Below are 27,128 nucleotides of genomic sequence, written 5' to 3' on the forward strand. Positions count from 1 at the left end.
GAAGTTTTTGAGCTGTTGTTTGTCTGTGAAACTATGTATTGTTCCTTCAAACCTGAAAGTGAGTTTTGCTGGGTGCAGTATTCTAGGCAAAGCATTTATTTCATTGAGTTTTGTCACTATGTCCCACCACTGCCTTCTGGCCTTGAGTGTTTCTGGTGACAGGTCTGCAGTAAATCTCAAGGATGTTCCCTTGAATGTAATTTCTCTTTTCGATCTTGCTGCTTTCAGAATTCTGTCTCTATCTATGGGATTCGTCATTGTGACTAGGATGTGTCTTGGGGTGTTTTTTCTGGGGTCTCTTTTAGTTGGCACTCTTCGGGCATGCAGGATTTGATCACATGTATTCATTATCTCTGGTAGTTTCTCTTTAATGATGTTCTTGACTGTTGATTCTTCCTGAAGATTTTCTTCCTGAGTCTCTGGGACTCCAATGATTCTTAAGTTGTTTCTGTTGAGCTTATCATAGACTTCTATTTTCATCTGTTCCCATTCTTTGAGTAATTTTTCCATTGTTTGATCATTTGCTTTGAGGCCTTTTTCCAATTTCTTCTGCTGTATGTAATTGTTATGTATCTCATCTTCCAGTGTACTGATTCTATCCTCAGCTGCTGTTAACCTGTGGGAAATCTCAAACATGTTTTTCTTCAATTCATCTACTGAGTTTCTCAGACCTGTTATTTGATCTGAAATTTCTGTTTGGAGTTTTCTCATTTCTATCTTCATATTCTCCTGATTCTTTTTAGTTTTCTCTTCTATACTTTGTTTGAGTTCTTTGAACATGTTCCATATTGCAACTCTAAACTCCTTATCTGAGAGACTGACTAGGTGGTTGGTCATGTTCAAGTCATCAGAGTTGCCATCTTCATTCTCTATGTCTGGCACTGGCCCGTGTTGTTTCCCCATTGTCACACTAGTACTGCGTGTTTTTCTACGTGTTGTGATTGTATTCATCGGCTGTGCACCGTCACAAAGGGGAGCAGAGCAACCGTGCTCCTCTGGCTTCTCCCTTTCTGGGCGTGTTGACTCACCTCCACGGAAGGCTCACAGGAAGGCAGGCTGGCAGATGGGCCGCACCCAGGATGAAATCAGGCCAAAAATGCAGGACAGCAGAGTAGAGAGGCAGAAGTGTGCTGGCATCTGAGATCCAGCGAAGTTCAGTGGCTCCTCCCTTTCTGGGCGTGTCGACTCACCTCCACGGAAGGCTCACGGGAAGGCAGACTCCCCGGAAAGCTCACAGGAAGGCAGGCTGGCTGATGAGCCGCACCAAGGGTGAAATCAGGCCGAAAATGCAGGACAGCAGAGTAGAGAGGCAGAAGGGTGCTGGCATCTGAGATCCAGCGAAGTTCAGTGGCTCCTCCCTTTCTGGGCGTGTCGACTCACCTCCACGGAAGGCTCACAGGAAGGCAGACTCCCCGGAAAGTTCACAGGAAGGCAGGCTGGCTGATGAGCCGCACCAAGGGTGAAATCAGGCCGAAAATGCAGGACAGCAGAGTAGAGAGGCAGAAGGGTGCTGGCATCTGAGATCCAGCGAAGTTCAGTTCAAAATCTATTTCAATTATCTCCACATCCAGCATATTCATGACACCATGCTAGAGGAATCTTCCTGAGAGGACACTATTTCTAAACAGCTATCCCATTTGGTTTTGTGAATGTAATGAAAATCTGAACTACAGGGGGCCGGGCGGTGGCGCTGGAGGTAAGGTGCCTGCCTTGCCTGCGCTAGCCTAGGACGGACCGGATGGACCGCGGTTCGATCCCCCGGCGTCCCATATGGTCCCCCAAGAAGCCAGGAGCAACTTCTGAGCGCATAGCCAGGAGTAACCCCTGAGCGTCACAGGGTGTGGCCCAAAAACCAAAAAAAAAAAAAAAAAAAATCTGAACTACCCAAGGGGTGGGAGAGCCAGGAGGGTTGTTGAATTGTCAAGAAGGACCCAGATCCTATTCCAGGTGTCCCTTAAGGTTCCACAGGTCTCAGTGGGACAGATCTGCACTGCATTAACCACGAAGAGATGAAGTTTCCAGCATACCTGTGCCATCTCATATGGTCTCCCAAGCCTGCCAGGTGTGACTTCTGAACACAGTGCCAGGAGGAACTCCTGAACTTCGCCTGATGTGGCACGAAAGGAAAAACTAAAAAGAAGAAATGTGGCTAAAATTATGGCATAACGGAGAAGGGCATTTGTCTTGCATGTGGCCAACTGAGATTCTATCCCAGCATCCTATATGGTCCCCAGAGCCTGCCAGGAGTAATTACTGAATATCAACCCAGGAGTAATCTGTAAACACTGCTGTGTGTCACCCAAAAACTTAAAAGAAGGCACACATAAGAGAAAAAAGCCTGGATCAGGGGCTCACCGTCCAGTAAACTGAACCCTGAGTGCGTTTAAGTACAGTATTTATTTTAGACCCATTAAAAATAGGGAAGAAAATGAAAAACAGATCAGATTTTTGCAATCTATTGATAGCTTGATCTAAGCTTTTTCCTATAAAAGGGAATGTGGCAGTAACTGCAAAAGTTTAGGGAATATCTTTTGTGAAAGGGGCAGATGCGGGCCCAGAGAGATAGCACAGCGGTGTTTGCCTTGCAAGCAGCCAATCCAGGACCTAAGGTGGTTGGTTTGAATCCGGAGTCCCATATGGTCCCCCGTGCCTGCCAGGAGCTATTTCTGAGCAGACAGCCAGAAGTAACCCCTGAGCACCGCCGGGTGTGCCCCCCCCCAAAAAAAGGGGGGGGGTAGATGCCAGAAAAAAACACAAAAATCTGTAAGGGACAAGAGATACATGGTGATTCAGAGTCCAAAAATCACCTTTTCTGCCTCCCTGCTCTGTTACTGAACTAATAGAATTTCTTTGGCTGATGTCTACCTGTCTCACAGACATCCACAGATGTGGAGAATTGTATTTCTGTGATAGACATCATGCATGCAAAGATAATTAAACATGAGTCTCTCAAGAGAATGAGCAGAAATTGAAATAACTTTCTGCTATTCCATAGGGAAGTAGCTACCCCAGTGGGACAGAGGTGATGGATCCTGTGCTGGAGAGAATCATCCTCACATCATGATGGGACTAAAATCTTAGGGGGGATATGTTTTGGAGGTGGGCAAAGTGAAGAAAGTGTCCTTGCTGCAGAGCAGCCAATGATTCAGCAGTATTCCTGAATCTTTTCCACCACATGCCCTGGAGCAGGGGTCTCAAACTCGCGACCCGCCCTCTGTACAACATTTTGTGGCCCGTGGCCAGCCTTCAAATATTGCAGTATTGGCGATTATTTGCTTAACGAATAATTACAATAAAAATCGCATTAGTAAGAAAAAAATCGCATTAAACATTCGCATACCCCGAGCAGTTCTGTTTGGGGTATGCGAATGTTTAATGTGATTTTTTGCGATTTTTTCTTATTAATGCGACTTTTTATTGCAAATATTCGATAAGCGAATAATCGCGAATACTTTGCACCTAGCGCAGACGTCATTTCCGCTGCTCCTGCCCGCTGTCCCTTGCATTATCGGAGGCTTAAGGGAGAGAAGGGAGAGAAGTTTATTAAAGAATTAGCCTTTGGGGGCTGGAGAGATAGCATGGAGGTAAGGCGTTTGCCTTTCATGCAAGAGGTCATCGGTTCGAATCCCAGCGTCCCATATGGTCCCCCGTGCCTGCCAGGAGCAATTTCTGAGCATGGAGCCAGGAGTAACCCCTGAGCACTGCCGGGAGTGACCCAAAAACCACAAAAAAAAAAAAAAAAGAATTAGCCTTTGTCATACCTTCATCATGACTTCATCAAAGCCTGCAGTGAAGAGAAAGATTGATGACGAGCACAGATTTCAGGAAAAGTGGGAGACACAGTATTTCTTTGTTGAGCACAGGGGCATCCTCACATGTCTTATTTGCTCAGAGAAAGTTGCAGTGCACAAGGAATACAACTTGAAGCACCATTATTCAACTGAACATGCTGAGGAATGTGCAAAATATCAAGGAAATGAGAGAGCCAAGTGGGTTGCCAGTCTTAAAGCATGTCTAATGAGGCAACAAGATTTCTTCAAGAAAGCAACCAAAGAGAATGTTGCATCTGTCAAAGCTAGTTACATGGTTAGTGAGATGATTGCTAAGGCAGGAAAACCATTCACAGAAAGAGAATTTGTTAAAAAAAGAAAAAAAAAGCATGTTACAGGCTGCAAGTATTATCTGTCCGGAAAAGAAAGGTCAGTTTAGCAAAATCAGCCTTTGTGCCAAAACTGTGGCAGAGTGCATTCCTGACATGTCAAGTGACATTTATCATCAACTGTGTGAGAAAGCCTAATGTTTTGATGCATACTCAGTTGCTGTTGATGAGGGCACAGATATAACAGACACTGCGCAGCTCACAATTTATGTCCGTGGTGTTGATTGCAATTTTGAATTGACATAGGAGCTGCTCACAATCATTCCAATGCATGGCTAGACCATCACTAATGAGATATTTCAGCATCTGTGTGATGCCATTGAGTATGCAGGTTTGTTGGAATAATAACCGATGGAGCACCATCAATGACAGGGAGGAAAAATGGACTGGTGGCACTTGTTCAAAAAAAACTTGAAGAGGAGGGTGTAGAGAAGGCCATTGCTCTTCACTGCATTATCCATCAGCAGGCCCTTTGCAGTAAATGCCTGCAGTGTGACAATGTGATGTCTGTTGTTGTGAAATGCATCAACCAAATCAGATCCAGGGGCTTAAAGCACAGGAGGTTCCATGCTTTTTTAGAGGAAGTGGAGTCAGAATATGGAGATGTGCTCTATTTCACCGAGGTACGTTGGCTCAGCAGGGGAAATGTCCTGAAAAGATTTTTTGAGTTGAGAGAAGAAGTGAAAGCCTTCATGGAGAAGGATGGGAATGCTGTTTCTGAGTTGAGTGATCACAAATGGCTCATGAACTTAGCTTTTCTTGTTGACATCACACATAAACTGAATGTACTAAACAAGATGTTACAAGGCCCGGGGCAGCTTATCAGTGCTGCCTATGACAACGTGGGAGCATTCTCCACAAAACTTGTGTTATGGAAATCCCAGCTCTCTCAGACAAACCTTTGCCATTTCCCAGCATGCGAGAAACTTTGGATGCATGCATACCATTCAGTGGTGAGAAATATGTTGATACTATTTTTAAGCTAGAGAAGAAATTTGATAACAGATTTGCAGACTTTAAAAAGCACAGAGCCACTTTCCAAATTTTTATGGACCCCTTTTCCTTTGATGTGAAAGATGCCCCTCCTGTGCTTCAAATGGAGCTCATTGACCTACAATGCAACTCTGATCTCAAAGCCAAATTCAGGGAGATTAGTGGAAAAGCAGACATGCATGGGCATGTCTCAGCTTCCCTGAGCTTTCCCAAATGTTCAAGTGCACCATGTGCCTTTTTGGGAGCACATATTTGTGTGAAAAGTTATTCTCCACATTGAACTTCAATAAGTCAAAGTACAGGTCTAGACTTAATGATGATCATCTTCAAGCCATACTGAGGGTCTCAACTGCTTCTTCTCTAAAGCCAAATATGGTTCAGATTTGTGAGAAGAAGCGCTGTCAAGTCTCTGGCAGCAAGGAATAGGCAAAAGATGCCATGTTCAGAAGAACTGTTCATGATCTTCACTCAATGTTCTATTCATGTTCAGAAGAAATAATTAAAACTGTTAATAATGACGTTTGAGGACTTTTTTTGTGAAATCCCTTATGCGGCCATGCCTCACCCTGACTTTGCCTCCTGTGGCCCCCAGGTAAATTGAGTTTGAGACCCCTAACCTGGACCCTGCAAGCAGCAGTATTTGTTTGGAGTCTCTCCTAGCTACAAGCTCACAGGCAAATTCCCCATGGAGTAGAGCTGCCTGACCATAATGTGAGGGGGAAGCCTTATCCTGTGCTCAGCTACATGCTGATTGTTAGTGAGGTGGATGTGCTGTGAGTCAACCATCACAAACAATTGACCCCAAGGAAGTCCACACATGAAAGAAATGCATACATTGGACTCTATTAGGGGTCCCCAGGCTTCCCCCCTCCCCACTCTAGGGGGGAGGAGCAGGGGGAGGGGCCGGACAGATATCTGGCTTCTGGCTCCTTGATCCTGGAGGTCAGCTCTTTCCAGGTGTGGGGTTAGCGGACACCCCATGCCGGAGACCTACTCCCTAGCTTGGGGGGTGCTGGAAGGCTTGGCAGGCCTCCAGCCGTTCCCCTATTTCTCCCCTTTATTCCAGGCCTTCCATGGTTACCAACTCAGGTGGACTCTATAGTGGTCCTCAGTCTTTCCCCCTTTCTCTCCCTTCACTAAGAGGGGAACTAATGGGGTGGATGGTGGGCCGATGCAGCACTGGTGTATGTCGGGACATTCACTGGTATTTTTTTCTCATTGGTCTCCACAATAAAAACCATGCAGGGACGCTATATATATTCAAAATAAAAATGAGAGAATGGACTCTCAGGCTGGGAAGAGACCATTTTGCATAGGGGTACTATATATATTCAAAATAAAAATGAGAGGATGGACTCTCAGGCTGGGAAGAGACCAGTACTCTTTTCCTACTTGTTTACTCTCAGCAACCACTTGGCCTCTTCCTTCTTTCATTTTGTAACTGTGTTTGCTACCATACTAGGTTTCTGATTAGTTCCCACTCATATGCATTTCCCTATATTGAACTGCGGGAGTCATTTTGCAGACTCCAGAAGCCTAAATCACAGACCAGTGGTGTCCAGGATTCAGTACCCTCCTCCCAACTATTTCTAATGACATAATAGGGACATGCATATCTCCTTTGAATATTGTAAGTATATTCCCTCAACTGCTATAACTATTATTGAATATCCCCAAAAACGGTGACAATTGTGTCCACTGTCTTATGTCAGATTGTTTATTTTCCCCACTTTTTATCTTTACTTCTCTTTGTGAACTGTTCAATAAGGGATTTTGGTGAAAGTACCTCAGTTTAATGCTTATGTTTGAACCAAGTCACGGGAATTGTTGGACTTGTTCTTGCGCACCCTTATGTGCTGATAACGCCACGTGGCATTATTCCTTGTTTGCATAGGCACATTAAAATGGAAAATACTATATATACAAATAAGTTCTTATCTAATAGAGATAGTAACACACAAATCTTGTAGTGCAATGGGACCTTACACCCTGAACATGATGACCTAGCACAGGCCTCAGAAGTATGGGCATTCTCCATTCACCCCTAAACCAGGGAAACCATTTATGAAATATCCAAAGTTATATATGACATCAACTGGAAGCAATCCTCTATCAGGGAAGACCCTACTGCTACTCTGACATCGATCTACTCAAAATAGTCTTCCCTTAACACTGAGAAGATTTAAACAACAACGGCCTGCATACTGGACAGGGCTTTCTGCATTGCCCTTTAATTGTGAGTGGAAATTAGAGGACGCTCCACACCATCCTGACTTCAATGCAGGATATACAGTTTCCAGGATCTTCAATACAGAAACATGATACCAACAACAGAGACTGTGTGGAAAATAAAACTGTATTGGCACTACAAACAATGACCTGGATTGGACAAACTAGTTTGCCTGAAGCCTAGAATTGGTCTCATGTCAGGAAACTTCAGGGGTAGGGTCTCCTTGTATTTAGGCCAAGGCTTTTCTTTTTCATGTCCCCTATACTTTGGTGGGCCAATGCAAACAATAATTGCACTCTAACTCTAATTTTTACTGTGCTTCTTTGACTCTAAACCTTAAAAAATACCACTTAAACTTTTGAGGTTAATTTAAACTAATATGCATGTGCATAGAAATGTAAAAAACTACTATGTCTTCAAGTTTAAGGAGTTACATAAATTGTATGGCTTTAGATTGCTTTGTGTACCGCTAAGAAATTTCATAATGTACTACAATCTGGGGTCTTGAGAGACAAAGTAATTGTACATGGTTTTTTTTTAATCTTTCTTTGATTGTAAGTTTAAAATTAAGGTGTCAGCAGGGGGATTTCTTCTGAGAACTCTGTTTTTGAGTGATTGTCCTTCCACTGTAACTTTACCTTGTCTTCTTTCTTTGCATCATTGTTCACATAACTAAAAATTAAGAATTAAAAAAATAAAAAAGGAAGAAAAGCATACCTGTCCTTAATGGGGACTGCCTTCAAATTCACATCAGACCTTAGTAAACAAAGGAAAATTCATTGTGGAGAAAAACCTTATTCATGTGAGCACTGTGGGAAGGCTTTCACTGAGTCTTCAAGCCTTACTAGCACCAGGAAAATTCATACTAGAGAGAAATCTTATGCATTTGAGCAATGTGGGAAGAACTTAAGTCAATCTTCAAATCTTGCTGAAGAGAAATCATATACACGGCAGGAATATCAGAAGGCCTTCTCTTGATCCTCAAGTCTTTATGTGCACAAGAAAATTTATATAGGAGAGAAAACTCTTATATGTAGGGAGTGTGGGAAGACCTTCAAATTTCCTTCACACCTTAGTAAACGTGGGAAAAGTCATAGTGGAGAGAAACCTTATGATGAGTGTGGGAATATCCTCCCTCTTGTCTCAAGCCTTATTAAACACAGAAAAGTACATACTGGTGAGAAATCTTATGTATGTAAGAAATGTGGGAAGATCTTTGCTTGGTCTTCAAAGAATATTCATATATGTCATACAAATATGTAAGGAATGTGGGAACAACCTAGTTCAATCCTCAAGCTTGGCTGTATATAAGAACAGTCATATTGGTGGGGTCAGTATAAGCAATGTGGGAGTGCCTTCCCAAATAGTTCAGCACTGTGATGTGGCCCCAGACAGCAGCAGTACACAGAATCCTTCTATGAGAGAGGTAAATACACTGTGAATCAAATGTCACACTAGGATGACCCTAAGGAAGTCTAGACACAGTCATACTTTTTGTTTTGTTTTGTTTTTGAGCCACACCTGGTGGTGCTCAGGAGTTCCCCCAGTCTCTGCATTCAGAAACCACTCCTGACAGGCTTGGTGAACCTAGGATCAAACTCAGGTTGGCCACTTGCAAAACAAACACCCTACCTCTTGTGCTATGGCTCTGGCCTCCAATGCATGTCAATCATTTACCCTTTCTAAGTACAAGAAAGTTCATATAGGAGAGAAGACCAATAAACGTCAAGATGGAGAAGGCCTTCACTTGCCACTCAGGTTTTACTCTACACATAAATATTTATACAGGAGAAAAGTTTATACATGTCAGTGTTGCAAGTCAGCCCCTGAAGAGGTTGACTGATGGAGGGATGGAGGATGAGGTCTTTCCCCTTCAGCTTGGAGCACGCATCTGCCACCCTGTTTAGCTGATGGTTCTGAGGTGAAACGGCGGGTAAACAGCTCGCAGACAGTCAGTCTTGTGGAAATATTAGCTTTATTCGGTGGACAAAACTGAAGTCCAAAGACTCAGCATCAGTTCCTGCCAAAAAGTCCCCCGCCTTCCACAGACCCTTGTTTTTATCCCCCAGAATCAGGTACCACCCAATGGTGGGATCAGATACCACCCAATGGTGGAAGCAGAATCAGGTACCACCCTAGGGTGGGGGCAGAATGCCAGGTCACACCCTAGGGTAGGGCACAATAGAGGATCAGGGTAGGGTCAGTAACATAATAATCCCCTAATATTTACATACACAACAGTCAGTAGTGTAGAAATGCCTTTGCTGGATCCTCTAACTTTTCTGAACACAGGAGAATTCATACAAGAGAGAAAACTTATTCACCAAGGCTGGCTGCTTCCCTGTAAACAACAGAGAATTAGTCCAAGTACTTCTCTTCATTAATAGTCGCCATGTCCAAATCCAGCCCTGCATGAGTGATTTCTATGAGAGAAACTCAATTCTCCACATGTGTGGATGTCTGTGGGGACAGGCAGACATGCTGCCAAGATACACTTACTTAGTTACCAGTGGGGGAGAAACTATGATTTGTGGACCCTAATTCAGTAATTACCACATCCCATTAGGAGATACCCTCTCAGTGATGATTCCGTGTTCACTCACATCTTTTCCGACAACAAAAGTTATTCCTGAGACTTTTGATGTAACTGCCCCACATCCCATTAATAGAGAAAAGCCTGGACTGATGGATCAATAGATCGGCATACGTATCTGCTTTGTTTTCATTTTTTCATTTTTCTCACCTTTTTTTCTCCTAAATAATAAATACTCTCTTTGAGGTCAACATTTTCTATGAGGTTGTGAGCCCACAGATCCTGTGCATTTTAAGTTTTGTGGTCATACTCATCATTGCTCAGGTTTTACTCCAGGTTCTACACTAAGGAATCACTCTGGAGACTAGTCTTATGTCTGGAGACAGATTCAGGGGGAATCTATGGATGTTGGAGTTTGAACCTGAGCAAGCTGTGAGTTCACACATAATGCACTATCTGCTTCATAATCACACCTAAAGGGAATGAATAGCCAATATGTTGGGAAACTCAGCACAAGTTTCCACCATTTATAAAACATATAATCCCAGACATCTCTTCCCTTCAACAAACTGGCAAACATGATTAACATTCCAGTTCAATTATCTCCACATCCAACATATTTAAGACACAGTGCCAGAAGAATTTTCCTGATGGGACACTTTTCCTAAATAACTACCCTAACTGGTTTTGTGAATGTAATAAAATCAAATCTGAATATGGGGGCTCATGGGGTGGTACAGCCTGAAGGTTGTTTTTTTTTGGGGGGGGGGTTTGGTTTTTGGGCCACACCCAGCGGTGCTCAGGGGTTACTCCTGGCTGTCTGCTCAGAAATAGCTCCTGGCAGGCACGGGGACCATGTGGGACACCGGGATTCGAACCAGCCACCTTTGGTCCTGGATTGGCTGCTTGCAAGGCAAACGCCGCTGTGCTCTTTCCAGGCCCCTGAAGGTTGTTTAAATGCACACAGTGGACCCAGATTCTATCTCCGGTGATTTATAAGATCTCACAGGCCTCATTTGGACATAACTGCCCAGGACTGACCAGAGATGAAATTGTCCCTCCAGACTCACATGTCTATGGGTATTCCTCATTCACTCTCAGGTTCTGCAGAGCTAGAGGCTGAGGGCACCAGATTCAAAGCTGAAAACTAACTGAGAACTTGACCAGCAGGCCTTGATGTCATACCATTTCCAGCCCGAGGCTTAACAGGCCAGCGACCAGCCAGGAATGCAATTCTTGGCCTGAAAATTGGAGTTTCCACAGTTCTATCTCGGACCAGCTGTTCCCCACAGCTGGAGTCACCAGGTCTTGAAGAGATGGAAAAGGGGAAAGGTGAACTGCTTGAGTAGTGAGAACCTAGGAAAGAAACCACCAAAATTCCTATGAAAACAACCCCCACCCAGGACCAGACCATCCCCACACAAAGCAAACTTCAATTAAATAATGATGCTCAGTCATTCAGTTTAAGATATTCATGATTTTTCTTGGTCATTGTTTTCATTGGTCGTTTTTGTCTTTATTCATTTGTCATGCTTGTTTGCTTTGGGGGCCATATATGGTGATGCTCAGGTTACTCAGGGCACTGCATCATATGCCAGGGATACCACAGAGATATCAGGGATTGAACCCAGAGGGGTCACTTGCAAGGCAAGAGCCCTATCTGTTGTTTTAGAACTTGGTCTCATCTTCTTCAACTCTGTCCCAACAACTAAAAAAAAACGGTGTTCAGAAAATGACTTGCCTTGCACAATTCTGGAGCAGGTTCTATTCACAGCATCCATATCCCATATCTTCGAGTACTAACAGGCATAGTTCCTGAGCACCAACCAGGAGTTAACCCCTGAGCATCACCAAATGTGGCACAAAATGTCCCTAAGATACAAAGATAGACAGACTGTGAGGTAACCTCTACTAAGATTATCCAAGTTGGGGGGCCGGAGAGATAGCATGGAGGTAAGGCATTTTGCCTTTCATGCAGGAGGTCATCTGTTCGAATCCTGGCACCCCATATGGTCCTCCGTGCCTGCCAGGAGCAATTTCTGAGCCTGGAGCCAGGAATAACCCCTGAGCACTGCCGGGTGTGACCCCAAACAAAAACAAAAACAAAAACAAAAAAAAGATTATCCAAGTTGAAAAAAAAATTATCCAAATTGAAACACAAGGGATTTATTCATAAAAGCATGAAGTAGTTTTAATTTTCTTGAATAATCAGAGGTATGTCTGATGGCCTGAAGAGATATGAGGGAACTTGGGCATGGCGATTCGTCCAATGAGATGGCTACATTTCCCCAAATCCATGCAGACTCTCTCTACATCAAGCATATCAAGAGACCCAGACTGAGGGAATATTCCACTCAGAGAACACTTTGAAAAAACATTTACCCTTTATGCTGATGTAAACATATTAAGAAATGAATACTGGATGGGGCTGGAGTGGCAGTACAGCAGGCACTAGCTGACACACAGGAGGACACTTAATTGCACAGAGCTGACTGGGTTCAACTCCCAGAACAGTCTGCTAAAAGTGATCCTTGAGTGCAGTCAGGAGGAAGTCCTAAGCTTAGTCATATGGCCTAAAAACAAAACAAAAATTCAAGACTGATGTCAGAGAGAGAAAGCAGCAGATAGTATGCAGGCATGCAATATGAACCACTCTATCCTCAGCATGCCTAAGTTTTCAGGGGTACCCCGGGGAGCATAGGCCTTTGTGAAGAGCCAGGAGAAAGTCCTGAGCAATAAAAAAAAATGTGCCCCACTACACAGTAAAATTTTTTTTCTAGTTAGCATACCAAAGAATGTCAAAGGCTGGGAAATGGCCTAATTGTGACTAGGGCACAATCCTGGTGCCAGCAAGGTTTCCTGGTTTCCTTGGGACGTTCCAGACAATGCCAGCACCAGCACTTCCAGAGGTTGTTTTTTTTTTTTGCTGCCCAGGATGTGAACAATGGACTTGTTTCACTTAGGGGGACTACTGTGACCTTGGAGTTGCTCAAGCAATCACGTGTAAAAATGAACCTCGAATTAGGTGTGAGGCTGCAGCAAACCCTTCCCACATCATTAAATCTCTGGGGTTTCTAGAACTCTCCTGTGATTTCTTAGTACTGAGCATGTGCTAAAGACTTCCCCCTTCCAAACATGTGGGGCTTCACACCAGTGTGAATTCTGCCACAACTATAAGGTCTGCATATTGAGCAAAGGCCTCCCCACATCTCTTCTATGCTTATTAAGGTATATTTGTTTTTGTCCCACCTGGAGATGCTCAGGAGTTATGCTTGGCTCTGCACTCAGGGATCACTCCTGGTGGTGCATGAGAGACCAAGTGGGATGCTACACATCAAGGTCTGTTAGCCACATGCAAAGAAAATACCCATCTGGGGCCCGGAGAGATAGCACAGCGGTGTTTGCCTTGCAAGCAGCCGGTCCAGGGCCTGAGGTGGTTGGTTCGAATCCCGGTGTCCCATATGGTCCCCCGTGCCTGCCAGGAGCTATTTCTGAGCAGACAGCCAGGAGTAACCCCTGAGCACCGCCGGGTGTGGCCCAAAAAAAAAAAAGAAAAAGAAAAAGAAAATACCCATCTGAACTCTAGCTCTGACTAATATGTTCATATAGTCAAGTTTGAGGACTGAAATGTTGTTCCCACCTTCTCACATGTCTATCAAATATGCATTTTCCTTTATATGGCCAGAGTTGGGGATCAAGTGAAGGTCTTCATTCCTTACACATATAAGGCTTCTCTGCTGTAGAACTGTGCTGTCTAATAGTTTGAGAAGGAATATCGTACACATTTACTGCAGAATGAAAGATTTGAGCTATACAAAATGTTTTCCTTTTTTATTAAAAACAATGTGAATTAGAAGTCTTTCACAGTTGTAGTTCAGTAACATAATAACAGTGAACTAGGGTTGTTGCCACCACCAGTGTTGACCTCCCTCCACCACTTCCCTGCATGTATCCCAAATCTCCACCCTCAGCCCCTGGACTACTAGTGTAACAGGTACATTTTGTGTTTAGGTTGACATACATTGGGTCTCTTGATTCTGTTGTCATTAACTTTGACTAGTATATTTAGATCTGACCTCTTTTTTTTTTTTTTTTTGTTCCACTCAATGTTCCTGAGACCACTTGGCCCCTGGGCTCCATCCACTCTTTATTTCTCCATTTCACAATTTGTAAAAAGACATAAAAATATGGGACAGCTTCCTGGGAGCCGGGAGTCTAGCAGGAGGAGGTTTGGCAGGCCCCCGCCATGCCGGAGGCCTGCTTGGCCAGGCCTAGGGGGGGTGCGGGACTTGGGTAACCCCAGCACCCCTCTGCCGCCTTGCTCCAGATCTCCAGGGCTTCCCCGGGCCACACGCCTGGGCAAGCCGGCGAGTTGGGTCCCTTGGTGGAGCCTGAAGGTACCCTAGGCCTTCCCCCACTATCCATGCGGCTCCTTAGGGAGGGTCTGGGTGGGGCCCTGAGCTTCTGGTCTCCCAGCTTCTTGAAGGATCTCTCCTTCCTGGGAGCCGGGAGTCTAGCAGGAGGAGGTTTGGCTGGCACTGGTAAGCTCTGCCCAGTCTACATTTTCAAAATCGCCCCCGCACGCACAAGAAACATTAATAGTACTCTCACAAGAAACATTAATAGTACTCTCACAAGAAACATTAATAGTACTCTCACAAGAAACATTAATAGTACTCTCACAAGAAACATTAATAGTACTCTCACAAGAAACATTAATAGTACTCTCACAAGAAACATTAATAGTACTCTCACAAGAAACATTAATAGTACTCTCGGGGCCGGGCGGTGGCGCTAAAGGTAAGGTGCCTGCCTTGCCTGCGCTATCCTTGGATGGACCGCGGTTCGATCCCCCGGTGTCCCATATGGTCCCCCAAGCCAGGAGCAACTTCTGAGTGCATAGCCAGGAGTAACCCCTGAGCGTTACCGGGTGTGGCCCAAAAACCAAAAAAAAAAAAAAAAAAAAAAAAAAAAAAAAAAAAAAAAAATAGTACTCTCACAAGAAACATTAATAGTACTCTCACAAGAAACTGTAATAGTACTCTCACAAGAAACTGTAATAGTACTCTCACAAGAAACTTTAATAGTACTCACTATCATTGAATTATGTTTTTATGTATGCAAAATGTCCATTTTGTACTCTGCCCTTTTGCATACCCCTTCATAAGTTCATATTTCTCTTTAACTTTTTTAACTCCTATCATCATTACTCCTTTTATACCCTTTCTAACTTAAGTACTGTTGAGTCATAAGTCACAGACCAAAGTGGTGCCCTAGAGTTAACACCCACCCAACTATTTTAAAAGGCATAAAAAGGACACATATCTTTTCAACATTTTATGGGTGTTTTCTTTGACGGCTATAACTTTTGCTAAATACTTTCTTATACAGTGACGATCCCCCCCATGTTTTTTATCTTCTCTTTGTGAACTGCTCAATATGGAATTTGGTGTGAAAGAATCCCTCAGTTTAATACTTATGTTTGAACCAAGTCATGGGTCTTGTTGGAAATGTTCTTATGCCCCCATATATCTGATAGCACCACGTGGCTTTATATCTTGTTTGCGTAGGCACACTAACATGGAAAAATACTATACATACCAATAAGTTCTTATCTAATAAAAATGGGAACACACAAATCTTGTAGTGCAATGAGACCTTACACCCTGAACATTGACATAAAGACCTGGCACAGGCCTCAGAAGAATGGGCATTCTCCATTCACCCCTTGATCTACAGAAGACATTTACAAAACATCCAAGGTTGTATATAACATCACCTGGTGGCATTCCTGTACCAGGAAAGACCCTACAGCTGCTCTGACATCTACTCAAAAGAAACACCCCTTAACACTGAGAAGACAACAAGAAAAAAGACCTGCTTATTGGACAGGGCTTGCTGTATTGCCCCTTAATTGTGAGGTTTGTCTATAACATCACCTGGAAGCAATCCTCTACCACGGAAGACCCTACCACTGCTCAGACATCGTCCTGCTCAAAAGAGACTTCCCTTAACACTGAGAAGACTTAACAACAACAACCTGCTTACAGGAAAGGGCTTCCTGCATTGCCCTTTCATGGTGAGGTGAAACGAGAAGGCACTCCACATCATGACTTCAATGTAGGACATGCAGATTCCAGAATCTTTAATACAGAAACATGAGACCAACAACAGAGACTGTGTGAAAAGTGTGTTGGCACTACAGACAATGTCTTGGATCGAACAATAACTTTCCTGAGGCCTAGAGCTGGTCTTATGCCAGGAAACTTCAGGGGTAGGATCTCTTTGTATGTAGGCCAAGGTTATTCCTTTCCATGCCTCTCATATTTTGGTGGGCATATGCAAACAACAATTGCCACTCTAACACCGTTTTTACTGTGCTCCTTTGACTCTAATCCTTAAAACGCACCCACTTAAAATTTGAGGTTAACTTAAGCTAATATGCATGTACATGGAAATGTAAAAAATACTATGCCTCTAATGTTTAAGGAGTTATGTAAGTTTGATGGCTTTAGATTGCCTTGTGTGCTGTTAAGAAATATTATAATGTGCTACAATCTGGGGACTTGAGGGACAAAGTAATTGCACATGGATTCTGTTTTATTTATCTTAACTTTCTTTGGTGAAAGTTCAAAGTTAAGATATCAGCAAGGGGACTTCTTCTGATAATTATGTTATGGGTGATTGTCCTTCCACTGTAACTTTACCTTATCCTCTTTCTTTGCATCTTTTGTTCTCATAATTCAAAATAAAAAAATTATTAAAAAAAAATATGGGACAGAACAGAGTGATTCAAGTTCTATGGCTCTATGGAAAAGAGAGGGACGCTACCTAGAATATAAGTACTGTAAAAGTAAAAGAAGAGAAAAAGAAAAAAGGATAAAAAGGGGGGCAAAGGGACAATGCGGCTTTTATTTATTTATTTTTGCTTAGGCACATCAAATGTTGGGGAAAATTAGAAAAAAATTCCATTGGCCCAAGAGATACACAGTGTTTCCACCCATGAAACATACTGACAGAAGACCAACTACAGGCTCCGGGCATGTTGAGATTGTCCAGTCCCAATGTCTCTATGGTCCCAGAAAAAATTCTGCTCAGTCAGTTAACTCAGTCATTTTTCTGTAGAGATCTTGATTTTTTGCACAGGTCCTAGTTGAAGCCTAGAATAAAGTCTTTGTTGACCTATACAAAATTTAAAGGATAAAGTAACTTCCCAAAAGCCTTAAATTTATAAGATTTCTTACAATAATGACTTCTATGTTGATTAAGTTATGAAGAGCTCTTGAGGCTTTGAATCAATGTCTGTCATTATAATAATGTGAGTGTTTAATAAAAGCCTTCCCATCCTCCTTTTGCATATAAGGTTTCACTCTAGTGTGCTTTCTTTTTTGGTATTAAGGGCACACTAGATGGTGTTCTGGCAATGCTCCTGACTGGGTGCAGAAATTACTCCTGGCAGACTCATCAACCCAGGTCAGTTGATTATATGGCAAATGCCCTATTTGCTATGCAAACACTCTGGCCCCAAATATACATTTTCTTATGCAGAGAAAATGTTTAGAAGTAAACAAGACTTCCCACACCCTACATGTCAGAATTTTCCCCAGTTTAAATTATCTTTTTTTTTTTTTTTTTTTTGGTTTTTGGGCCACACCCGGCTGTGCTCAGGGGTTACTCCTGGCTATCTGCTCAGAAATAGCTCCTGGCAGGCACGGGAGACCATATGGGACGCCGGGATTTGAACCAACCACCTTAGGTCCTGGATCTGCTGCTTGCAAGGCAAACACCGCTGTGCTATCTCTCCAGCCCCTAAATTATATTTCTTTGGTGGTGGTGGTGAAACCTGTGGTACAAAAGACTTCTCCTGGCTTTGCACTAAGGAATCCATGCTGGTGATCTTGGGAAACCCTAGAGGATGCCGAGGATAAAACCCAGGCAGTGGAAGACTAATGCCAACCATGTTGTATGATCATTCAGACCATCCAGTTATCATTTTCATCTCTATAAAAGGGTTTAAATAGAACTGAAGACAGTCTCACATTCCTTTTTCTTTTCTTTTTTTTTTTTTTTTTTTGGTTTTTGGGCCACACCCGGTGATGCTCAGGGGTTACTCCTGGCTATGCGCTCAGAAGTCGCTCCTGGCTTGGGGGACCATATGGGACACCGGGGGATTGAACCGAGGTCCATCCTAGGCTAGCGCAGGCAAGGCTTACCTCTAGCACCACCGCCCGGCCCCAGTCTCACATTCCTTACACTCCTAATGTGTCTCTCAAGAATGAATTCTCTTATGTTTATGAAAGGATGAAAGGTAAGTAAAAGCCTTTCCACACTCTTGAAATAAGTCTTCTCTCCTGTATGAAATTCATGTGTAAAGAAAGGATTGAGGAAGAAGCAAAGGTCTTCCCACACAGCTGACATGAATAAGGCCTCTCTCCTGTATGGATTTTCATGTGCTTAGAAAGGGTTGAGGAAGAAGTGAAGGCCTTCTCACACTCCTGACATGAATAAGGCCTCTCTCCTATATGAATAGTCAAGAGCAAAGAAAGGATTGAGGAAGAAGGAAAGGCCTTCCCACATACCTGACAGGAATAAGGTCTCTCTCTCTTTTATGAATTTTCATGTGCTTAGAAAGGGTTGAGGAAGAAGTAAAGGCCTTCCCACACTTCTGACATGAATAAGTCCTCTCTCTTGTATGAATTTTCTTATGCATATAAAGGGCTGAGGACTGAGCAAAAGCCTTCCCACACTCCTGACATGAATAAGGCCTCTCTCCTGTATGAATATTCTTGTGCTTAGAAAGGGTTGAGGAAGAACTGAAGGCCTTTCCACACTCCTGACATGAATAAGGCCTCTCTCCTGTATGAATATTCTTGTGCTTAGAAAGGGTTGAGGAAGAACTGAAGGCCTTTCCACACTCCTGACATGAATAAGGCTTCTCTCCTGTATGAATGTTCTTGTGCATAGAAAGAGTTGAGGAAGAAACAAAGGTCTTCCCACACTCCCGACATGAATAAGGCCTCTCTCCTGTATGAATTCTCTTGTGCATATAAAGGGCTGAGGACTGATTGAAGGACTTTCCACACTCCTCACATGAATACGGTTTCTCTCCTGTATGAATTTTCAGGTGGATTGTAAGGCTTGAAAATCGACTGAAGGCTTTCCCACACTCCTTACAGATGTAGGGTTTTTCGCCAGTATGTATTTTCCAGTGTCTAATAAGACTTGAGGCAACAGTGAAGGTCTTCCCACACTCCTCACATGCATAAGGTTTCTCTCCACTATGACTTTTCCTATGTTTACGAAGGTCTGAGAAGAATTTGAAGGCCTTCCCGCAATCATCACATACATGAGGTTTCTCTCTAGTGTGACTCATGAAGTGGCGAATGAGGTTTGAAGACTGAGAGAAGGCCTTCCCACACTCCTTACATATGTAAGGCTTCTCTCCAGTATGAGTATTCATATGCACTCTAATGTCTGAAAGGTTTCGGAAAGCCTTTCCACATTCGGGACATATATGACGTTTCTTTTGTTTATTGACCTTCTTTGGGTCACCTGGCTGTGAGAGTTGACCGAGAGCATGTCCACCTTGCTGATGAGTAGAGGAATCCTGTGTACTGGGAGTTTTCAAGGGTACATCATGGTGCTGAGCACAAGGGAAAGCACCCCCACATTGGTTGTGAGCCTGTCGCTGTGAAGGGCTCAGAGCAAACACTGATGTTTGCTCAGCCCAAAGAGGCCCCATTGCGGGGGTCTCTGTCCAAAGATTAGGTGAAGCAGATTCAGGAGTGTTGTGCTCAGTGGATGATGGTGCTGCTTCAAGGATGTTCTCTTCACTCTGCCCCACTCCAGAACATATGTCCCCCGAATCATCATTCCCATGGGGATGCAGGCAGGGCGGTTCTCTCCAGATTGTGTCCAACAGCAAAGAATCTACCTTGTTCCAGGAGGGCTGGCTGCTACTCTGTGGAACAACAGAAGGCCAGTCCAATTACCTCTCTCCCTTGACAGTCTCCATGTTAAATCCAGCCCTGCATGGCTGATTTCCATCACAAAAACACAATTTTCCACATAAGACACATACAGACATCAAAGAAATGTCCTTACTTAGAACATGAGGATGAAATGACAGCACAGTCATAGGGCTTTGCCTTGCATCTGGCCAACCTGGGATGGGACCAGGTTCGATCCCCAGCATCCTATAAGAGCCCCCAAGCCTGCAAGAGCAATTTCTGAGTGCAGAGCCAAGAGTAAATCCTGAGCACTGGCAGGTATGGCAAAAGAAAAAAAAAAAAAGTCCTTTTTTTTTTTTTTTTTTTTTGGTTTTTGGGCCACATCCGTGCTGCTCAGGGGTTACTCCTGGCTGTCTGCTCAGAAATAGCTCCTGGCAGGCACGGGGGACCATATGGGACACCGGGATTCAAACCAACCACCTTTGGTCCTGGATCGGCTGCTTGCAAGGCAAACGCCACTGTGCTATCTCTCCGGGCCCAAAAAGTTCTTTCTTATGACAGATAGCAACTTAACAGCTACAGCAGAGAGGTATAAAGGTGACCCTAAATAAGCAGTTACCAGGTCTCCATAGGGAAGGCCCTCTTGGTGAAGTTTTGTGTTCAGAGAGTACAATCCCTGGCATCTCATATGAGTCCCAGAGCTGGCCAAGAGAAATTTCTAAGTGCAGAGTATGTATGAACATAAAAACGTGAAGTCCCCCCCAACAAAAAAAAAAATCACAATATAAATATATTCCTCTCAAACATCAATGAGTTTTTTTTTTTGTATACATTTCATTTTAATTACATTTGGAAAGTCCCAACTAGGTTGTACTCAGAGTTTAATTATGGCCGTGTGCTCTGCAAGGTAATTTCATGGGACACAGTGGCCCATATAAAGTGCCAGGGATAAGATAGATAGATAGATAGATAGATAGATAGATAGATAGATAGATAGATAGATAGATAGATAGATAGATAGATAGATAGATAGATAGATAGATAGATAGATAGATAGATAGATAGATAGATAGATAGATAGATAGATAGATAAAGTAAGTGCCAGGATGAGAACCATGTTTTCATCCCAACACATAGCCAGGGTGTACTCAGAGTTTAATTATGGCCGTGTGCTCTGCAAGGTAATTTCATGGGACACAGTGGCCCATATAAAGTGCCAGGGATTAGATAGATAGATAGATAGATAGATAGATAGATAGATAGATAGATAGATAGATAGATAGATAAAGTAAGTGCCAGGATGAGAACCATGTTTTCATCCCAACACATAGCCAGGGTCCTCCCTGCTCTTAAGAAGGATATGGAGGGGCCGGGCGGTGGCGCTGGAGGTAAGGTGCCTGCCTTGCCTGCGCTAGCCTAGGACGGACCGCGGTTCGATCCCCCGGTGTCCCATATGGTCCCCCAAGAAGCCAGGAGCAACTTCTGAGCGCATAGCCAGGAGTAACCCCTGAGCGGCACAGGGTGTGGCCCAAAAACCAAAAAAAAAAAAAAAAAAAAAAGAAGGATATGGATTAGTTAAGAGATAAGTGACTTGAAACAATTCAAGTTTACATTTATTTTTCAAGTTTACATTTTTTTTTTTTTTTTTTTTTTGGTTTTTGGGCCACACCCGGCGGTGCTCAGGGGTTACTCCTGGCTGTCTGCTCAGAAATAGCTTCTGGCAGGCACGGGGGACCATATGGGACACCGGGATTTGAACCAACCACCTTAGGTCCTGGATCGGCTGCTTGCAAGGCAAATGCCACTGTGCTATTTCTCCGGGCCCTCAAGTTTACATTTTATCGAATAAAAATTACACTATTTCGGGCCCGGAGAGATAGCACAGCGGCATTTGCCTTGCAAGCAGCTGATCCAGCACCAAAGGTCGTTGGTTCAAGTCCTGGTGTCCCATATGGTCCCCCCTGCCTGCCAAGAGCTATTTCTGAGCAGACAGCCAGGAGTAACCCCTGAGCACTGCCGAGTGTGGCCCAAAAAAAAAAACCAAAAAAAAAAAAAAATTACAAATATTTCAGGAGCCAGAGAGAAAGCATGGAGGTAGGGCACTTCCTTGCATGCAGAAGGATGGTGGTTCAGGCCCCCTGAGCCTGCCAGAAGCGATTTCTGAGTTTAGAGCCAGGAATAACCCGAGTGCTGCTGGGTGTGACCCCCCCCCCAAAAAAAAATTTACACTATTTCTTTTTAGCTTTCTCCCCAAAGGACAGTCTCTCTTTGCTGTGAAAAATATTATGAATTTCTTTAGGTTGGAAAACTTACTGAATTGATGTTAGCACTCAAGTGAAACAAATAAGCAACTTCTCCCAGCACTGGGCTTTGTATCCACCCAGTAGTGTAGAGATCAAAGATACAGTGATGGGGATGGAACCCAGGGCCCCCTTTTACGAAAACTATGGACTTGTAGCACTGACCTATCCCACTACCACAATAATAATATTGATATAGAGCTTGCAAAACTTACCATCTCACTCCTATTTGAAGATTCACAGGCTAACTGCTGAAATGTCAAATCCCGAACATGTATCCTGCATTCTGCATTCGGTAGTCTGCATTCTGAAATCAAACCAAATAAGCAATTTAAGAATTAGTTGAATGAAGCAAGGCTGAATGCAGCAACATAGGTGTCGTGAATACATGTTGTTTTCAGGTACTAAAGAAACCTAAAGGTACTAGAGAAACCTAAAGGAAAGATTGAGAGGATTCTGGTGAGGAGCTTGGCAAAACCCAATTTAGCTTTGTGAAATGCTCACTCAACATTAAACCATTGACAAAATATATATCTAAATTTGAAATTTTAGATAGTGAGAGAGAGCACAGCAGGGAGAGTGTTTGCTTTGCAAACTGGCTGACTTGAGTTCAATTCCCTGCATCCCATATATCCCCCCATCCCCCAGCAATGCAGGAGTAATTCTTGAGTACAGAGCCCTGAGCAAGACTGGTTGGTCCTAGAATGAAAAACCAATAAAAAACTTCTTAGTGGGGCTGGAGAAATGGCATGGAAATAGAGCATTTGCCTTGCATGCAGAAGGATGGTGGTTCAAATCCCAGCATCCCATATGGTCCCCCGAGCCTGCCAGGAATGATTTCTGAGCGCAGAGCCAGGAGTAACCCCTGACACTGCTGGGTGTGGCCCAAAATCAAAAACAAAACAAAAACAAAAAATAAAAACTTCTTAGTATTCTCGGGGTCCGGAGAGATAGCACAGCAGTGTTTGCCTTGCAAGCAGCCGATCCAGGACCAAAGGTGGTTGGTTCGAATCCCGGTGTCCCATATGGTCCCCCGTGCCTGCCAGGAGCTATTTCTGAGCAGACAGCCAGGAGTAACCCCTGAGCACTGCCGGGTGTGGCCAAAAAAAAAAAAAAAACTTCTTAGTATTTTCAAAAATTGTCCAGAGCCATATTACACTGGGAAGGGCATTTAGTTCTACATGGTGGTCCATTTAGATCCCCGCTTCACATAGGATCTGGTCTCCAAACCCAAAAGGAGTGATTCCTGAAATACAGGGCCAAAAGAAAGCTTTGAGCACCACCAACTGGGCCTCAAACAAAATAACTTAGAAGATGAGAAAAAAAACTTCTTGAAATCTCAAAAACCCACAAGTAACTCAAGGAAAATGCCAAATGCAGAGAGTCAAAGAAGAGGGGTGCCCAGCTGGCCTTGAGATGGGAGCCCTACATGGGGCTGTGCAGCCAGGCTAAGAGCAAGAATGGTGGGGGAGGGAAGGCTCAGAATCTCAGGGTCTGTTCTAAACATCCACAAACGGAACCAGAAAGAGAAAAGCCAAGACAGCAAATCTCCAAATCATTCTAGCACTCAGCATCAAGGCAAGTGAGTGGAAACGTGAAGCCCTGCAGCCCTCATCTGGGAACATGACACCAAATGCATGACACTACAGCATTTCACATGTGCCAAGAGCCTCTAAACCCAGCCAAATGCATGAGCCATGTAGGGAAAGAGGGGTGCCATTTCCCACATTCACCCGCAAGCACACACCCCTGCTGCCTCCCAGGACTCACCTTCCAAACAGGAGATCAACGCAGGCTTCACCCCGCAATGCCCTGCCCCGAAAGAGCAATTCATGGGTTAGAGATAGAGAATGGGACAATAATTCCTGTGTATATGTCTGGATCCCTCATGAAAGCAGCAAAATCATGAAACAGATGAACAAAATCTCTGAACTCCATATCCACATTGGCATCACAAAGTGAGGCCAGATTAATTCATTAATTTATTTATTTGCAGATGTGGGAGGTGCCACACACAGAAGCACCCTGGCTCTGCACTGAAAACTATTCCAAACAGTTTTGGGGACCATATAGGAAAACGGATTATCGACTGCGATCAAGGCAAACACCCTACCCTCATCGCAGAGCTATTGCTCTGGCCCAAGACCACGTTTAAATGAAAGAGTCCAATTGAGAGGCTGGATGATACAGTGGGGAAGCAATATTATAGCATTCTTGCACTTGACCGATGTGCAGCTGATCTTAGCATTCTCTGTAGTTTTCTGAGCCCCACCAGGATGAGCACTGTGTGCACAGCCAGGAGTAAACTCAAGCACCACCAAGGCCCAAGAATATCTAAAAAATAGAATCTACTTGGAGCCATGAAACAAAGACGTGATACAATGTACCATCTCTCAGGACTGTGAAATGACATTGAAAAATAAAAAGTTTGGGGCCAGAGAGATAGCCCTGTATGCAGGAGGACAGTGGTTTGAATCCCGGCATCCCATATGGTCCCCCGAGCCTGCCAGGAGCAATTTCTGAGCATAGAGCCAGGAGTAACCCCTGAGCGCTGGCAGATGTGACCCCCCCCCCAAAAAAAAGAAAAGAAAAGAAAAGTTGGTCTCATCTAAGCAATACATTTAGGGATTAGAGAGTTAGAACAGCCAAAGGGGATTGTTCTTGGAGCAGATTCACCCCCAGTTAAACCCAGATGCCTGTGGCCTATTCCCAGGAACCCTCCCACAGGTTTGGTCTACACAGGTGTCCATGGGGTCTCTCACCTATGGCCTGCAGATGCTGGTAGGTCTCCAGCATCACATCTCTGTAGAGCTTCCTCTGAGAGGAGTCCAGGCATGGCCACTCCTCTGGGGTGAAGCTCACAGCCACGTCAGGGAAGGTCACCATGTCCTGAGCAAGCACACAAAGAAAGGGATCATGGCCCAAAGGCACGTTGGGCACTCTGGGTGAGGAATAGCACCCCTCCCAAGAACACTAGAAGGACTCTGGCCTCTCTCCCCTCTTCCCGTGGAAATGAATCCCAGAAATCCAGGAAGCCGAATCACTATTCTAGAAGTTTCTTGGAAGTATGGCCTTCCATACACACACACCTCAGGGCTAGTAGCTGCACCACTCAGTCCACTGAGCATTGTCAGGAGTTAACACCTGAGCACAGAGCCAGAAGGAGCTAAAAAAAATCAACTCTGGTACCAAACCCAAAGTCAAAGACAACAGAATCAAGATATCCAATCAACAACAAGTTATATACAAAAGGGACCTGTTACACTAGCAGTCCAGAGGGCAAAGGGGGAGGTGTGGGATGCATGCTGGGAATAGGGGTGGAGGTAGGACAATACTGGTGGTGGGAATGGCCCTAATTCACTGTCACTATGTACCTTAAATATAACTGTGAAAGACTTGTGTAATTCACATTGGTCACAATAAAAATTAACAACAACAACAAAAAAAAATCAACTCTGGTGTGGCTAACAAGGCTGAGCCCACAGCAGCCCAATCCATCCCCAAAGCTCCCAACAGGAAGGAACAGCATGGATAGGTGAGAGACAGGATATATGCAGGGTAACTGGAGGAGGCTGCTTTAAAGATTATGCACACGGGGGCCCAGAGAGATAGCACAGTGGAGTTTGCCTTGCAAGCAGCCGATCCAGGACCAAAGGTGGTTGGTTCGAATCCCGGTGTCCCATATGGTCCCCCGTGCCTGCCAGGAGCTATTTCTGAGCAGACAGCCAGGAATAACCCCTGAGCACAGCCGGGTGTGACCCAAAAAACAAAACAAACAAACAAAAACAAAAAAGACAAAAAAAAAAAAAAAACTGCACATGGCAGTTAGGGCCTTGTAATAAAATCTTTCTCCTGGGGCTGGAGAGATAGCATGGAGGTAAGGCTTTTGCCTTTTAAGCAGAAAGTCGGAAGATCAAATCCCAGCATCCCATATGGTCCCCTGAGCCTGCTAGGAGAGATTTCTGAGAACAGAGCCAGGAGTAACCCCTGAGCACTGCCAGGTGTGACCCAAGAACAAAACAAAACAAAACAAAAAAAGCAAAAAACAAAACAAAAACAAAAAAAAACCTTATCTCCTAAAACTTCATGACTGCTGTGGGCCATTTCCTCACCATTATCCTAAACCCCAGACCCACCAGGCCAAGGAAGCTGCAGGCATGGTGCCAGGCTGAGAAAGGCCTCACCATTCATCCACCATCATCCACCACCATCAAGAACTGTTATTAATTTAATTAATGCTACATGGCCCAAAAAACAAACAACAACAACAACAAAACTCTCATTGTCCAAATGAGCACTCATGGCTCACCCCCAAACAAGTCACTCCTGGAGCAGGGAAGTGACAGGATTCTCAACACCTATACCTTCTCAAAAGATCCATTCCTCTCCTTTCTCTCTTAGAGCCACAAAGACAAATACTAGAGGAAGGAGGCAAGATTCTGCAGAGTGAAAGACAAAAGAAAAGCCTGTCTGACTGAAACCCAAACACAATCATGTATGTAATCAAGGTGTTCAAATAAAAAAAAAAAAAAAGAAAGAAAAGCCTGTCCTCAATTGAGGCTGGAATTAGGTTTCATGGCAGAAATCCTGAGATCAAGGGCTCATTCCTCACCCACATCAGGGTCCATGTTAGCAGGAGCTCAACCCTGGAACCCAGCATTCTGGAGGGTCTGAGACTTGCCAGGGAATCCAAGAGCACTGAGCCAGGAGTAGAGCATAAGTACCACCAGGAAGGGCCCACAAAATAAACATAAGAAACAAAGACAAAGGGCCTTAAATAGCTAGTTTCTTGTCCCTGCAGGGAACCACACCCTGGCCAAGGTCCTTCCAGAAATTCTCTGGGCCAGTAACCCTGGGAGCTGAGCAATCCTGTCTCCCTACCCTGACCCTCTGGAAGTCAACCCTCACCCACTACCTGGGGATAGGATGGCACATGGTTCGTCCCCATCTTCTTTCTCCTGGA

At 44.1% G+C, this 27,128-nt stretch overlaps 2 protein-coding genes across 2 annotated transcripts in view; both read right to left on the bottom strand.

Annotated features, from left to right (window-relative positions):
• Nucleotides 1-27,128, bottom strand: part of LOC126029986 (zinc finger protein 506-like) — a 94,479-nt gene extending 67,351 nt beyond the window's left edge. Inside the window, exons 1-3 of the mRNA XM_049788205.1 lie at nt 27,081-27,128; nt 24,928-25,054; nt 23,936-23,977 (exon numbers count right to left, since the gene is read on the bottom strand). Of these exons, the coding sequence (XP_049644162.1) occupies nt 23,936-23,977; nt 24,928-25,054; nt 27,081-27,113 (202 nt within the window). The 5' untranslated portion in view covers nt 27,114-27,128. The remainder of the gene's footprint in view (nt 1-23,935; nt 23,978-24,927; nt 25,055-27,080) is intronic.
• On the bottom strand, nt 18,431-19,871 carry LOC126030437 (zinc finger protein 664-like). The gene has a single exon (XM_049788654.1). The coding sequence runs from the start codon at nt 19,655-19,657 to the stop codon at nt 18,446-18,448; it is 1,212 nt and encodes a 403-aa protein (XP_049644611.1). The 5' UTR covers nt 19,658-19,871; the 3' UTR covers nt 18,431-18,445.

Source organism: Suncus etruscus, chromosome 15, assembly GCF_024139225.1.
Source record: "Suncus etruscus isolate mSunEtr1 chromosome 15, mSunEtr1.pri.cur, whole genome shotgun sequence".
Classification (NCBI taxonomy): Eukaryota; Metazoa; Chordata; class Mammalia; order Eulipotyphla; family Soricidae; genus Suncus; species Suncus etruscus.